The sequence below is a fragment of the Centropristis striata genome, chromosome 2 (assembly GCF_030273125.1).
Source record: "Centropristis striata isolate RG_2023a ecotype Rhode Island chromosome 2, C.striata_1.0, whole genome shotgun sequence".
In the NCBI taxonomy this organism is placed as follows: Eukaryota; Metazoa; Chordata; class Actinopteri; order Perciformes; family Serranidae; genus Centropristis; species Centropristis striata.
The window spans coordinates 15,073,136-15,089,949 of NC_081518.1; the positions used below are offsets into that span (position 1 = coordinate 15,073,136).

At 38.6% G+C, this 16,814-nt stretch overlaps 1 protein-coding gene across 1 annotated transcript; it reads left to right on the top strand.

Annotated features, from left to right (window-relative positions):
* Positions 1-268: 268 nt before the first annotated feature.
* On the top strand, positions 269-9,668 carry vegfd (vascular endothelial growth factor D). The gene is made up of 8 exons (XM_059345505.1): positions 269-607; positions 3,700-3,901; positions 3,988-4,108; positions 4,260-4,329; positions 4,420-4,547; positions 4,630-4,745; positions 6,548-6,713; positions 6,986-9,668. The coding sequence occupies exons 1-8, from the start codon at positions 500-502 to the stop codon at positions 6,996-6,998; spliced, it is 924 nt and encodes a 307-aa protein (XP_059201488.1). The 5' UTR covers positions 269-499; the 3' UTR covers positions 6,999-9,668.
* The last annotated feature ends 7,146 nt before the right edge of the window (positions 9,669-16,814 follow it).

Sequence of the window (16,814 nt, forward strand, 5' to 3'; positions counted from 1 at the left end):
CTGACATAAGAGCCGATAAGAAGTCCTGAAGGAAATCTTGCCTTTTTTCTGAGGTAATTTTCAGCTCCTGACCTCCAGTAGCCTCGTTATTTAACCGGACACCTCAGGTTCTGCATCAAAGCTTCTGCAGTAAGAGGTGCATGTTTTAAAGCCTCTTTAACCCTCTCCATTTGGCTCGTGGGCGTCTGGGTTGCTGTGACAGGTTACGTCTGGCTTACACACACACACACACACACACACACACACACACACACACACACACACACACACACAGGAGCACACACACTCTTTACTGTGCAGCTGGAAGATCAAGAGTTTGTGCTGCACATACCTGCACTGAGAGGACTTGAGTGTGTGTGGTCTGAGGGACTCAGCTGGTCTGGGAAACTGAGTCAGAGAGGCAGCCAGCACTGAGCGCTTTCTGCCAGAGAGAGAAGGAGACAAGTTCACTCTGCTGAGTGCTTCTCAGAAACCGTGAAGCAGAGCCAAAGGATCAGTGATGAAGATGAAACGGACTCTGTGCAGAATCTCCTGCTTGGTGACTCTGGTGGTGGAGCTGAGCTGGATCAACGTGGGCCACAGCATGCACAGAGAGGGAGGAAGTAAGGTAAGTGTTGCATGAAGCCTAAATTCTTCTTACAATCCTCTGTTTGTAGATGAAATATAACAACATATTTTGGCCCCTTTTGGACTTGAATTAACTAAATTATTAAAACCCTGCATAGCTTGCATATAATTGATGCATTTAGGGCTTGATTTCACCCTCTATTTCGTTTTTTTGTAGCCTCTTTCCTCTCCTCACTCATTCTCTCATAAACCCCTCACTTGACCAGTTGCTGCCAATGCAGCACATGTGCTCACCGTTTTCTGTCCACTGAAACCAAAGCTGATAGTAAATGTGTGCGTTTGCATGCGGCTAAAAGAGGAAAAGCATGCCATAATCTGCACCAGAAGGATTAATGAACCACATCTCTTTTAATTTTCTTCATTCATCTCCATTATTCTTGTCTCTGCTTCAACTCCCCCATCTTTACCTCCCTTTCCTGTCATCTCTCGCTCTCTGTTTCTCATTAGTGGGTCTATCCCCTGGTAGAAATTGCAGAGGGGAAACCTCCCTATTTTCTGTTGTTGTTTCTCAGGATTTAAGTGGAAGCAGTCAGCCAGCCAACCTGCCCCACCCTCTGTTCTGCAACACACTGAACACATCAGAGGGCTCAGATCATTACAGTCGTCCAGAGGACATAAAGCACACACTGTGCAGACAAGTGCAATATTCCATGATTGTCCTCTCTGGCGTTTATAGACCGACCATCCGGCATCAGGCTTTCACTCTTTTAAAAGAAGCACGAGAGCACACCCATGACTCTTTAAACTCTATTAACATGTCAAATAAATGTTGAGATAAACTTCTGCATTTGTATTTCATAACCTATTTAAAACTGTACCGATGTAATCAATTCAGCTTCCATTTTGTTCTGCTTTATGTCATCATGGGAACTTTGCCCTTCTTATGTAGCCTGACAGGTGGTTTTATGGTTTTCTCCCACCACTGCTGCCTCCCCTCAAAGTGCCTGATGGTGGTGTGTTTTGGCTGAGGCCCATATTTGTCAGATGTCCTGGGTTCATATCCGGCTGTATGTCATTCTCCTGCTGTATATGAATGTACAGTCTTTTGGTAGCAGAGTCATGGGACTTCAGAATGAGCAGCATTCAGAGGCAGAGAGGCAGACACACACAAATTTCCTGCAGCAGCTGTTGATAATCACACTCTGACTAATGTGTGTGACATCAGGCTGAGTGCTCCAAGTAACTCCACGCTACAGGAAACATCTTATCAACTCAGCCTCAGTGTGCAGCCCTGTCTCCTTAAAATTACGTTGCCATACTATGATACTACAGACAATTTCAAGGGAAACGTATTGTGTGGTACTATTTTAAACATGTGGTTAATGTTCTGTTCAGGTTGGTTAGGCTTGAGCACCAAAACTACTCGGTAATGTTCAGTAGAAGATCATAGTTTTGGTTGAAATAAGTAAGTTTGCGTAAATAACTCAATGCTGACATTTGGTTTCACACAGGACATGGTCAGGATTCTCCTGGGTCAAAGTTCTGTGTTTGTTTGACACATCTATCCACCCAAACCTCATGTGCAAACATCAATTAGAAATGTTCTTGTCATACAGCAGGAACAAATGTAATCTGGAGACGATATGTTTCCCTCAAAATGTAATTTGCACTTTGTTGCATGGAAACATAATTTTTAGGAGACCAGGCTTCCTTTTGACTCAAATGTGCCTCAAATCATCTGCTTCGAAACTTTTGAGGAAAGATAATGTACATAATGCAGCTAAATGCATTTTTTTCAAACCAAATTCAGTTTATTATATTTTACTTGCTTGCTTTAATAGCTTTTATCTCGAATAACAAGTCTTTGGCCACATTAGAGGCCCTGTTGAGACTGTACTGGCACAGCAGCTAAATGTTCTTGTTTGCTGTAGGTCATAAAGACATGAAATATTAAATTAAGTCAAATATTAACAACTTAAAAGTCCCTTGTAGTTGTTTTAGAGTTTCCACAACCGATTATCTGAACTCGGGGGGCTTGAGCCTATCCCAGCTGACATTACATTGTGACACCCTGTGTAGTGTGTAAATGGGAGCAGGAATCGATATTCAGGAAAATGTGTTCAGTCAATTTCCCAGCTCAACACAGAGTAAAATTTTAGGGGAAATGGTAGCATGGATGTGTTGTGAACGACAGCTGTAACTTTGCAGGGAATGGGGGATACGGTCATCTGATGAAAGATGCTTCCATGTGGTGCAAGTGAACCAAACACGGGACATTGGCCGAGAGGTGGGCTACACCCTGGACAGGTCGACAGTCATTTAAACCTAAGCTGGATGTCTTTAGACTGTTGGAGGAAGCCGGAGGACCCGGAGAGAACCCACACTGACACTGGCTGTGAACGAGGTCTTTTGGTTACTACAACATTTCCAAAAACCTCTCTTGCATCCCGGGCAGTCATGTTTATGTTGTCAGAAACCTCAGACTGTGCTGAGCTGCATAGCGTCCATGCCAATGTAAAGGACGTCTGAAAGTATGTGGACAGTGATGGTTACATTGGTTTTATTCATTCATTATCCTTAACTGCTTATCCGCACTTGGGTTGTGGAGCCTATCCCAGCTGACACTGGGCGGGGACAGGTCGACAGACTATCACAGGGCTGACAGGGCAATCATGCTCTCAATCACACCAACCTAGTCACCAAGTAAACCTAAGTGGGAATGTGGGAGGAAGCCGGAGTACCCGGTGAGAACCCACGCTCACATGGGGAGAACATGCAAACTCCACACAGAATAGAGCTGCAGACCGGAGTCGAACCAGTGACCTAAGAGTGCTAACCACTACACCACCGTGTAGCTGTTACATCATTTTAAATGGACAAATCTGTTTAATATGTGAAGGGAGCTTGAGGTTGAACAACTGACTGACATCATGCTGCATGATTAAAATGTTTCCATTTTTAAAAAGAATTGGTCTTTTGTTGCATGATTATTGTCCTCTGCATGATCTCAATATGCCCTCAGTAACCTTCAACAATGACAAAACACTAACAAGAGTAGCTGTAATGTAAAGATGATGTTTTTTTTTTCATTAAATGTGTCTTTGGGACCAAAACTGACTGTGATCTCTGCAGGTTGCGAGGCAGTGGGAGAAGAAGGTGCGGTCGGCCTCCAGCCTGGACGAGCTCCTGAGGCTCGCAGACTTTCCTGATTGGAAGCTGTGGAAGTGTCGTCTGAGACTGCAGCAGCCAGAGACCCTCTCTTCTCCACCGTCGGTTGGCTCACACCGTTCGACACGCTACGCTGCCGAATCCTACAGCCTGGAGATACTAAAAGGTTGGATCAAACATTCAGAACATGCAACAAGCAAGTCTGTGTATGTGTGTTTCTGTGGTTATAAACATTGTGTGTCTCCTTTTCAGCCATAGATGAAGAGTGGCAGCGGACTCAGTGCATGCCACGGGAAACTTGTGTGGACGTGGCCAAGGAGCTGGGCACCGATCCCTCCATGTTCTTCAAACCACCTTGTGTGTCCGTCCACAGGTTTGTTTCACATGGGAGCAAAGCCAGAACCTTTTATCCATATAGATTCAATTCAAATATGATCTTTTAAATGTAGAAAACTCTTAACTGTAGGTTAATTTTCCATGCACTCCCACTTTACCCAGATGTGAACTTACTCTCGTACTGACAGGTGCAGTGGCTGCTGCAATCAGGAGGGTGTCACCTGCAGAAACACAACTACTGTTTATGTGAACAAAACTGTGAGTGAACGAATCTGAGATGCAAAGTGGAAATATTTTTGACGTTTTCTGACAGCAGTGTGAGTGTGCGTGTGATTGTGTGAATTTCAGGTCCTCAGTGTCATTCCCTTCAAGTTCGTACCAGAGCCTGTGCTCATAAAAGTGGCTAATCATACAGAGTGCAGGTGCATGGAGCCCGCCATAATACGACGTAATGCTCAACCTCACAGTAGCAGCGGGTGAGTCCAACACATCAGTCTTTTTTCTCAATGGATTTTTTTTTTTAAACTTCCTGTTCTAATCCTTCTGGTTGTTTGGCAGCTGCTCTCCGATGGGCCAGTTGTCGGAGGCAGAGGACTCCAGGAGACTTTGTGCCAGTGGGTTGATTTGGGATTGTTCATCTGACAGATGCATACCTTACCCTTCCAGTGAACCAGGTGTGTGTGTGTCTATCTCAGCAATAGGATTGGTTGACAGACATTCATAGTTTCTTGACAATGTATACTAATTACTTTTAGCTTATGAGCAAATGCTTGTAAAACTGACAACATCCCCATCAGTCTCAGCTGCACTGTGAGTTTTGTACTGATTAGTAAATGTTATCATGCTAACACACTAAAATAAGATGGTTGACATGGTATCTGCAACACATCCTTGTACCTTTCATTTCATTTCATTTATTCGTTTATTTAACAGGGACAGTGCATGGCTCTCAGCCGTACTAGAATTAGCTACGAGCTAAATTTCATCTGTAGTCCCTGGGCAGGAACAAATAACATAAATCTAACACAAACAAACAAGCCTTTCAAACAGCAACAACAAAGTTTCACACTCTTAAAACAGAATACAACACAGAACAACAGCAAAAGTAAAGTCACAGTATTAAGACACAACACGAAACAATGTTAAAATACAACACTTAAGAGTACCTAAACGACAGAATAGGTTGTTGGCCAACGAATCCCAAAATCACATGTATGACCATTCTATTTAACATTGTGAAACACGTTGTAAACACTTTCTAAACACTTTTGGGAAAAATAAATACGTTTGTTATGTAACTTAGTGAAATAGTATGTGACATGACCTGGTTATGTACATAAGTTTAAATAACTCAGCGTTGACTTTTAGTTTTGGGACACGTTCAGCAGCATTGTGACACTCTGTGTAGTGTGTGAATGGGAGCAGGAATAGATATTAAGGGAAATTTGTTCTGCTGGTTTCCCACCTTAAGACAGAGTAACATTTAAGGGCAAATGGCAGCACATATGTGTTGGGAACAAAAGCTGTAACTTTGCGGGGAATGAGGGATCATCTTCCATATTGTGCGAGCGAACCAAACACGTAATTTGCAGAAGACATATTTGAATCACTGACTTGTTTTACTGTTCAGCATTTAGGCCAATGCTTTTCCACATGATTTGATAAATACAAAATATAGAGCCCGATCGATAACTGGTATGGTGGCCGATAATATTTTGAGCTGGAATGAAAATAGACCTTTTTTTATTGTAGCTCGTGCACTGATTTTTCACCACTCTGCAAAGGTACCCAGAGGGCAACTTTCTCAAACATAAAACTTTATTGAACAATATTTAACATTGTTTAACATACATTTTACAAACAATGTCTTACATTGTTAGCCATTTCTATAAATGAAAACTGAGAAAATAAAGAATAAATAGGAATAATATGAATAGCTAAATAAACATCATGATTGTTCATTGTCAATTGCTGAATATAAAAAAAAAAACAAGGAATTAAAAACAACCATGTCAAGCAATGTTTTGCTGCATTATATCTTCTGTAAAACAACTTTCCATAACAGCACATATCAGACAGCATGTACCCTGATATCAATGGGCCTTTGATAGGCCAATATCGCCCGATGATATTTGTTAACATATAACACATAACACATATTTAAATTCATTACAAGGACCTTTGCAGCAGAAAAAAACAGCTCTAGCTCGCTATGTTCCTAAGAATTACTAAGGGACGTCTTCTACCTCGTACACGTCCATCCAGCCTTGCCCAGTCTTCGTCTTTTTATAAGTTTTGTGGTTGTTTGCATCCATAAGTGTTGCATCACAACCATTTGCAGGGACTTTCCCTTCTATAATGGCATTGCTATGTGTGAAAAGGTGCAAGACAAGAATGTTTCTGAATGTAGCACCTGAACAGTTATCCTATTCATTTATCATGTGACTTAAATGCACCCTTTTTACCACCTGCTTAGAGTTTCCACTCAGTTCATGGATGCCTGACTGCGAGATAGACGCAGAGAGATGTGACTGTGTTCCTAAACCTGCGCCGACTCTGCAGCCGAAACCGATCCACCGCTGTCATCTCAACGCCTCCATCTGTGCCCACAAGCATCAACGTTTTGACCAAGTCTCCTGCAGGTAGGCCAGAGAGGTTTTAATACAATAATCTGTTTATTTCTTTAAATGTTATAGTCTGTACTTAAACTTGACTTTAGACACACAAAATGTTTACTGAGGTATGGAAATGACTGGAAATTTTGGGAGGGGAAAAAAGAGAGGATGAAACGTGAAAAGGTCAAGTTTAAAGTCAATGGAAGTGCATTCTCATCAGACATGCAGAATGGACTGAAGTGAACTGAGTTCTCTATTGTGTCTGAATGTATTCTAAATGATCCCTCTATTATTCACAGATGCAAAAAGTAGAAGTCCATTGGGGAAATAAGTTACGACAACCTGCTCACCAAGGATGTTTGGAGGCAGAGAAAAAAGGCTCATAATTTATTTACAGTCCTATTTATGCCGATCACTTTAACTAATTAAGAAGATATTAACTCATGTGACCATGTTAATTGATTTTTTAACATGCTGATTTGTGTTCCAATCAATGTGGAAAGTTTGTGATCTGTACATTTGTTCTTTGTGCACTGAATATGTAGTTTACATTAAAAGATTATTTTTATAATTTCAATTTTCAATGAATTAATTGATTATTGCTTAACGTCTGAAGGAATATTCCACTGTTTAATCTTCATATCTTCATTTATTGTTGGTATTTAAAACAACTGAGTACAGAACTCACCTGGATGCTTTTCAGGCTGCAAAACAAAACTTTTGGGCACTTGAATCATATGAAAAGTTAAGTTGTTCAGTGCAGTGAGTTTCATAACCTGTTTCTCGTTTCTTGGATCTCATCTTCGTGCAGAGTTTGTACAAATGATTCACCCTTGTTGGACATTTTCATGTTTTACAGCGCTGAATCAAAATTAATGTGTTTTTTGTGACTCTGATCCAAGAGAAAAGTAAGTAAAAACAGATTTCTCCAAAGTGATTGAAATTCATTACAAATGTTAAACTGAACACTTGTTTTTCTTAAGTATTTACCACCTTTAACATGACACAAAATCATCACTGGTGCATCAAGTTTGTATAAAATGAAGGTCTTCTCATTGATTATAGTATAAACACACCTGCCTCTGGAGGGCTTGTGAGGGTAGAGGGCTGAAATAAATGCACTAAAAGAGAAAACATGGTAAAGTCTGCAAAAAACTTGCTGCTTGGAAGAGAATTTGTTCTCCGGCCAGACAATCAAGCCCAAGCACAAAGACAAGCGAGACATGGCGTGCCTTAAAAACAACAACAACAATGATAATGTCCTTGTGACTGCTGAGTCACAGTCAAGGTCTCAGTTCAATTCAAAATACATGAAAGAGGGCTGTTTACTTATGTTCCCAAAGCAATCTGACAGAGCTTGAGCATTTTTGCATTGAAGAAGTGAAAAACTGTCCGCATCCATATGTGCAAAGCTGATAAGAGACCTGACACAGACTCAAGGCTGAAACTGCTGCACAATACTGAAGCAAACAAGTATTTCATAGAGGTGCGACTGTTTGACTGTAACTTTTCCCCTATTCATTGTTGGGAAAGTAAATATATTCTGCATTGTAATTCAGCTAAAGAGGTGAAAGCACCTTTGATTCCCAGATATTAAAACAACTGAGCATCAACTTACCAACAACTGAATAGATGAACACGTTTCTACAAACCATCTCCTCTGCAAATCATCACTAATATTAAACGTCAGAATGATGATCGATCAATGATAAATTCATAGTGGGCATGTTAAAACTGACTTTTCAAATTGGTTCACAGTTTAGGATCAAATTAAACTATCATTAACAGAAAAATGAGGGCTCAAATGTAAATAAAAACAATAAATACAATTATGGTGGTAAATCATAAATAATTCATTACAAATGTGCCTTTGATTGACAATTTTACTGAACGCTGTGCAGCCTGTAAAGAAATAATAATAACACAATCCTCCTGTTGATTGTTGGCTAATTTAATCCCTTAGTGTTTGGCCCGCCTTTATAAAGTGGGGGTGGGTTAGTGGATGTATAGGGGGAGATGGCAGAAGTGTTGGACATCAACTGAAAGCTGGTAACCTGAATAATAATTTGAGATGCAGCTCAGCACTTTGTGTCAAGATGTTCTGGTCAAAAAAACTCTTTTTTCATAACATTAATGTTTGACTTTCTGAAGTCCATTCTCATGCTCAGCTATGTCTCATAAGTTGTTGCAGCAATTTGTGGGTTGATACTATATTACACACATATTTTGCTTTTTTGGGATAAAAATGGTCAAAACCCTTCCAGAATATTACATCAAAACACCAAGAAAAATCCAGGCTGAAAAAGCTTTTGACATTTTGGAGATTTCTGTATTTTCGTCGAATGGATGTTGAGCACCTCTATCTGATCGCCAAGGGTTCAATACCTTCTTTATGTTAAGTAAGCTGACACACTGAGGGCCCCTAAGGCCAAAACATTTGGCCATGAAGGCCATAACTTAGTTCACCGTCTGCAGAAGCTGGCAGCAAGGTTCATGCTCCACTGATAACAGCCTCCTGTCCTTGTCTCCACAAAGAGATGTTCCATAACACACTAATAGAGACACACACCTGTTCAAAGGAGCTGCGGTTGACCTTAGAAAGCACTCTGGCACCACAGAGGAGCACACAGTCACAACAGATGCTCAAAGGGAAAGCAGCACATGTGATCTGGTCATGTAGTATTCAAACATACACATAGTAAGGTAAAGACTAATCTTAAGCACTTGACAGTGTTTAAGTGCTTCCCCGGACATTACACAATGACAACATTTTATAGATCACATGCAGTGTCTTATCTCCTCGAACAAGCCTAGAGACAAAGACTCTCCCACCTTTAATTCAAATTTGTAAGACAATAAAAGATACTTTTGCATACTTTTTTTATAGGTATTGTACAAGCAGCATGTTTCCTGACATAAAAACTACTTATATCTGCTGCATTGCTTTCTATTCGGTATCTTTGATTTTTTTTTTTTTGGGGTGGGGTTTGTTAGCCAGACGGTGGCAGCTAACCAAGTCAACCAAGTGCCCTTACATTTAAGTATAAATAGATATATTAAAAATATATGTATACATTAAAAGTGAATAAAATGGAAATTAATAAAAAAAATATAAAAAGAAATGCAAAAAAGAAATGTGTATTTTATTATTTATTTAGGTATTTCTGTATTTATTTAATTATTTTTACATTTTCATTTATTTATTACCACATTCTTTTTTTTACATTTCCACATGGATTTATTTATTTATGTATCTATTTATTTATTTAAACATTTATTCAGTTATTCAATCTATTAATTCAATTATTTATTTATTTATTTTTACTTATGTCATTTTTGTCCCTTATATACATTCTCAGCAATTGCAAAACATAAAATAACAATACAGTAAAAGGGTAAAATAATAATAATTTAAAAAATTACATTTTTATAAAAGGGAAAAAGACAGCAACCACCATCTATGTAACAAAAGCAAAAACACAAACTTGCTAGGCCCCTTTCAACTCTCGAGGTCCTTGACTCTCTGTACTGTATGTCTTTACCACCTGTCCTTACCTACCACCATATTCTTCCTCCTGTCTGTGAAGATGAGAGGAAAAGAAAGAAAAGGGCAATTCTAAATATATCTGCCTTTTCTAACAATCTTCAGAAGGGATGAGGGTAGATATTATTAGAATCCCATATGGGTTTTTTTTATATGTTGAGTTTTTGAGCTTCCAGGTGAAACTCCATCTTCTCTGATGTTTGAAGACCTGCAGCAACAGGTAGTGGACTGTAAATGCGGCAGCTCAGAAATCAGGTACGCCTTTTGTAAATGAGCTTCATTTACTTTTGTTGCTTGGTGAATGTATTGATTTCCCGACAGAGCTGCTGAGCTATACAATGCAAATCTCGCTGCTCATATTATGTCCTCCCTGTACTTGTTGACATCAGAATTTATTAAGCAGCCCTCTGCCAGGGCTAGAAACAATAATGTGTTAATGTCATCGCGCCTCAGTGCTCCAGATATGATTATAATTGTCTGTGACTTCTGACAAGCTCTCCTGTGGGTGCATGCACTAAAAGCAATATTTAACAGTATCTCACCCACCCTGCCTTCAGGAGCCACACAGGCTGTTACCAAAGTCAGAAAAAAATAAAGGTGTCTAGCAGAAATGACACTTACAGCATTAAACAACAACATAACATTTCACTCCACTGATCTTCTCCTGCTGGTTGCCTAATACAACAAAAAATAAGATGAGATATTCCTTAATTGGTACCACAACAGGGACATTTTCAGTGTTATAGCAGCAAAAGTGTATAGCTAGAATAGAAAGAAATCAACAAAATAACAATGAATAGTAAACAAGCAATATAAACCAGAAATATGAAAGTATTAACAATTTGAAAAGGAGAAATATAAAAAAAAGGAACAATACATACAATATGTACAGACTCAACGGCTGAATACTAAACTATGCACAAAAAGTAAGGCAATTTGTGTTTGGTAGATTATTTTGTTGTTGTAACAAAGCTTTTTGGCAATAAATCTTATACCGTTGGAAAGCCTGAAGCCTCCCCTTTGAAAAGGTACCACATGTGTAAGGAACATCCATTTGTGGGATTAGCAACAGAGCTGAGTATGTAGGTTGCACCAAAGAAAAATGTGCCAAATCTTCTCTGCCAATGCCTAGGCTACTTTGCCATTGACTCTTGTTTGATGTTTGGTGGATTGGATGATTGAAGCTTGAAGAAACAAGACATATTGGCAATTTAACAATTTATCAATTTAAGGAACATGAGCCTCAGTAGCGTGTGGAATAACCATATACAGCCACAACAGCCTGGCACCTCCTCCTCATGCTGGTCACCAGCCTGGTCACACGCTGCTGTGGGATGGCCTCCCATTCTTCAACCAGCATTTGTGGTAAGTCAGCCAACCTGGTTGTGTTGGTCACTCTGGCACGAACAGCACGCCCAGAATGTGGAGATATGGGATTGCCACTGGTTACAGAATCTCATCTCGATATCTCTCTGCATTGAGATTGCCTCCAATGATGACAAGCCTCGTTTTTCCAGTGAGGGAGATACCGCCCCACACCATCACACTGCCTCCACCAGTGTGATGGTGGAACAGACACCAACTGTACTGACTGTACTGACTACATACTGTAGCAGGGCCCATTCTCACAGGTGCTGCCAATCAAGTTTCTGATTGGCACCTGATTGGCATCACCTGGGAGTACCAAAAGCTCAAAATAAGAGTCAATAGCAACAGCAAAATAATGAGAAGATTTGGCACATTTTTCTTGGGCACAGCCTACATACTCAGCTCTGCTGCTTATCCCACAAATGCATGTTCCTTACAAATGTGGTACCATTTAAAAGGGGAGACTTCAGGCTTTCCAACGGTATAAGATTTATTGCCAAAAAACATTGTTACAATAACAAAATAATCTACCCATCACAAATTGCCTTACTTTTTGTGCGTAGTTTATATTGTATATATAATACTGTATATAATATATCATACATTTAAAAATGTTATTCCTATATAAACATTTCATAGTCCAGATTATATGATGGTACAAGGAGTTTTGTCTCCCCCTTGCTGCACTCTTTGTGTACTTTTCTCTTTGTTCCTCACTCTCATCATAATACAAGAACATAAAAAAGAACTTTTTATTTTCTATGTTGCAAAAAAATAAGACATTGTGAATAAGAATATGTTTATAGTCTGTAGAATAGCACATATAAAAAACTCAATTTAATGCATCTGTTTGGTTTACATTTTTTTCTATTAAAGGGGAGAGGCAAGCTGAGAAATATGAGATAAATATGTGAGATAAATGTAAAGAAAAACAAGGCTATGTATAGTCTTTATCAATGGGAATATTTCATTCCAGCAACTATCTATTAAAGTGCCCTTGAAAAATTTCTTGTAAACAACTTGTATCCTTGAGGTCTAACAATCGATTCAGTTCAAACAACGTTATTAATCCCACAAGGGGCAGTGAGACTTGAGCAGCTTTTACACAGAGGAATACAAAAATACACAGACTACTCAATCATCGTCCAGGCATTTCATTCCTCAGGACACATTTTTCTCAGTATTTCGCATCCGTGTTTATTAGCTTACAGTCTTCTTGTACCCTTTGTCGGTGTATTGCTACATATCTTGGTGTATAAGTAGAATAGTGTGAAACCATTGGCAGGTTTGTGTATCACATCATCTACACGCCAGTGCACATATGTGCATCCTCGTACTATGTAAGAGATAAATGAAACAAAGGCCCTCTTATAAGAAAAACCCTGCTCCATAGTGCTACTAGATGTCATACAAAAGTCTACAGGTGTGTGTCCTCCATATACTTTTATCCGTATGGTAGGCTGTATATATATATATATATATATATATATATATATATATATATATATATATATATTACATGGTCAAACTGAGAATCACTGGAGCTAAAGCAGATCTTTAACATAAGGAGCTGTCAAGGAAATGTCTCAGCTGTATGTGGCACTCAGTCACTTCAGTCAGAAAGCTTTTCGCACATTTTCACACAGACCCTTATCTTTATCTGGTTCTCTGTAAAGCTGCCAAGGTAAGAATCACATCGCTCACATTTTGCTTTCAGGAACATGTAATTTAATATGTCAGGGCAGGAGATTGCATGAAAATCTTTATGTAATTACACCAAATTACAGTACAATGGGTGAAAAGATAACATGCGCTTCTTTGTGACGTGCTAAACATGCAGAGAAACGGACCAAAACAACTTCACATCTTCATTCCAAATGACAGGAACATTTTAAGATTGGTAGATTGTCAAATATATAAATTATATAAAATGATATAACAGATTAGTAGGTTGCAGAAAATAACAACAATAAATCATGTCTTTTTTCTTATTCATTTTAGTATTTTCAAAGCTTGTTACTCCACAAAGGTGCAGTATGTCTCATCTGACTCTTTTGGCCTGGCCCCAACATACACTGACTAAAAGAAAATCAATCACACAGTCGCCCATAAAGTTGTAATAATTTTGTTTTCAGACACAATCCTCTGTTAATTGTGATTTCATTTTCATTGTGATATGTTTGGAAGAGATTGATTGATTGATTTTGAGATTTTAGATTGAAGTTTTGAGAAGATATACACACTTTATCTGTAATAAATAAATCACATTGTCACAATCATTTCATGGAAAGAGCTAAAAAAATATTTAATCACAACTTTATGGGCGACCGTGTATATTACTCCCGAATCGTGTACTGCACCTTTAATACAACCATCTCGTCTTTGCTACTTTGCAATTTCAGCTTCCTTTACAATTTTTTCCCCATGGCAGTAACATCACAGATACATCAAAATGTAAAATTCATTATATAAAAATGTTATTGTCATTTATTTATTGCTTATTGCATTTATTGGTAAATGGTCTGAGCCTGTTTTGAGAAATCAGATTAAATTGAAATAAAGCTTGTTGGATGGATTAAATGTATGGACAAGTGCAAAAAATTAATCCTTTAGATGTGTAAAATGTGAAAAGTCAGAAGACATAAAAGTCTCTCAGATATTAACTTCAATGTGTCACTCTCAAATAAAGATGAAATAAGACCAGAAGAATGTAACTTTGTTAACTGTACGCTCTAAAAACTAAAACTCTCTCAGTAAGACTCATCTAGTTACCTAGCAGCTGTTAATTCATTTCCCATGAGGCTACACTGACATAGACTGAGAAAAAAACACAATGACATTTCAGTCCTGTGACATCTTTCGATAGATCCGACACTTTGTCCTAACTTGCGCCTGAGCAGGAACCACGTATGGATCGATACGTCTCTAACACCTACAGGACAGACCCTGAAAGTGACAGAGACCTTGAGGTGTGCAGGAGGCCTTCAACTACTTCTATTCTTCTTTACTCCTCAACAACAAACAAACACCCATTTTCATTCATCTTCCTATCATTTCATTCCTCAGGACACATGTTTATTGGTTTACAGTCTTCTTGTTCCCTTTGTTGGTTCATTGCTCTTTGTGTATTAATTCAACCTGCGGATCAGTGGAATAGTGCTAAGCCATTGGCAGGTTTGTGTACCACATCATCAAAGAGAGAAGAAATGCAAGAGATAAACAATACAGGCACCCAATAAAATATAGTGCTGCTAAAATTACATAGATGTCAAAAGAATCTAGGGGAGATTTTAAAAACTCAACCAACCTACCTTCAGCTAGGCTTTATATCACCAGGGGTGGGAATCACCAGAGGCCCCATGATACGATGTTAGGATACCGAAGTCACAATATGTTACAAAGTCCACCTTCAAAATGTGTTTTTCTGCTGTTTAAGTCCCCCAAAATGTCTGACTTTAACCATACTGATTTTAATCCATGCAACTTTGTCACTAGGCACCATGGGAGCAAGATGTGGTGCATTTCAACTATCAAAAAACTACCAAAATTCATAAAAGAAAACCTGGAAGCAGTGGTGGTGGGTGGGGTGAAGTCCAGATCCAGAATTTCTCAGTAGGGGAGAAGGGACTTTAAGTCATGAAACACTATTATTGTTATTGTAAACACTTTGCATTAGGCTTAGTATTGCAATGACTTATAGCTGCTAGGGTTAGGGTTAGGGTTTTTCAACAGCATGTTACTTTATGTCTCTAAAGGAAAAAACTTTTTTACATCTCTCTTATCTCATATGATTCATTTTTCAGTCCATCTCACTTCACTCATTTTTGTTGCAGTGAAGTGTGACTGTCAAGCAGACAGACTTTCATAAAAACCTGTCATGAATGTTGCATGTAAATGACAGACTGAACTGTTTGTATTACAGTCAACATCATTTTATATATATATATATATATATATATATATATATATATATATATATATATATATATATATATATATAATTTTATTTTATTGCATTTTTTATTTTTTATTTTTGTCAGCATGCTGTTGGATCAAGGTGCTGCTGGGCATGGGCGGCTCCTTGCTAGGCGATATGATTGGATTTTCATAAGCCTGTGGTATCACCATCACCTTTCAATCACCTTTCAACATAAATCCAATAACCAGAAGCATCCCGCTCAGTAGTGGAGCCCAGCACACTACTGAATGCAACCAAACCAATACTCATAGGCCTCATATGTTGTTTATTGCTACCCTAAAATAATTAGAAACATCATTGTAATTGATGTCATGTTTGCTGCAGATACACGTATCAGAGGTGGCCGTGCAGAACTCCTTAGAAATGATGCAATCTCCTGCAGCACTTTTCAAGGATCATGAAGTGACCTTTGCAGGATTCCTGTAGGACTTTTTGAAAGGGATTTCAGGCGCATGTGCTAATATGCTTTTATTAGCCTTGATTTGCATTTCTTTCATTCCTCAAATTAAAGCAATAATAGCAAATCTTTATTTACATTCCAGGCTTTCACAGAATGAGTCTGACTATAAAGATGACATGTTAAGTAGATGGTTGAGACCGTGCAGGACAGAAATTTGGCAAGGTGCTTACACCACGATTAAACAAACGCTCTCCAGGCTGATTTATACACCCACTCATCTCAACCAGGGCATGATCCTCTCCCTCTGTGAAGCTCCAAATTAGGACATTGCCGTGTTACATGATGACTGTAAATCCAGCATGAGACACAGCAGAATAATCATGTCCAGTGAAAACAGTGGTGCTGAAATTTTGTGGTGTATAGACAGTCAACAGGACTGAGACTCCAAACATAATCAAAGTATAAAGACGCACAACAGGATCCCCTTTCACTATGTAGAAAGTGATAGAGTGCACTGTAACCTGAGTGCAATTTTTAAAACTAGACTTTTATGCTAATTTCTTCTATTGAAAACAGTAATGAATGGTGCAGTATGAGCCAAATACTAACAGACCATACATTTATTTTCCTTGAGAACAGCATTGAAATTGCGTTAACACACAACAAAAAATATAATCCCACATGTTGTAATAAATACCAAATTACAAATGTGAACTCTAACATCACTGTTCATTTTTCACACTGTGTACACCTGAGTCACATGTCGATATTCTGGAACCAGAGGACGGCTTACATTTAATATACATCTCTGAAGAATTTCACAGTTATCATCACACC

Coding starts and splice junctions, on each gene's coding strand:
- vegfd (XM_059345505.1), top strand. CDS start 500: ATGAAGATGAAACGGACTCTGTGCAGAATCTCCTGCTTGGTGACTCTG. Junction 4,109..4,259: donor CCTTGTGTGTCCGTCCACAG/GTTTGTTTCACA, acceptor TCGTACTGACAG/GTGCAGTGGCTGCTGCAATC. Junction 4,548..4,629: donor CAACCTCACAGTAGCAGCGG/GTGAGTCCAACA, acceptor GTTGTTTGGCAG/CTGCTCTCCGATGGGCCAGT.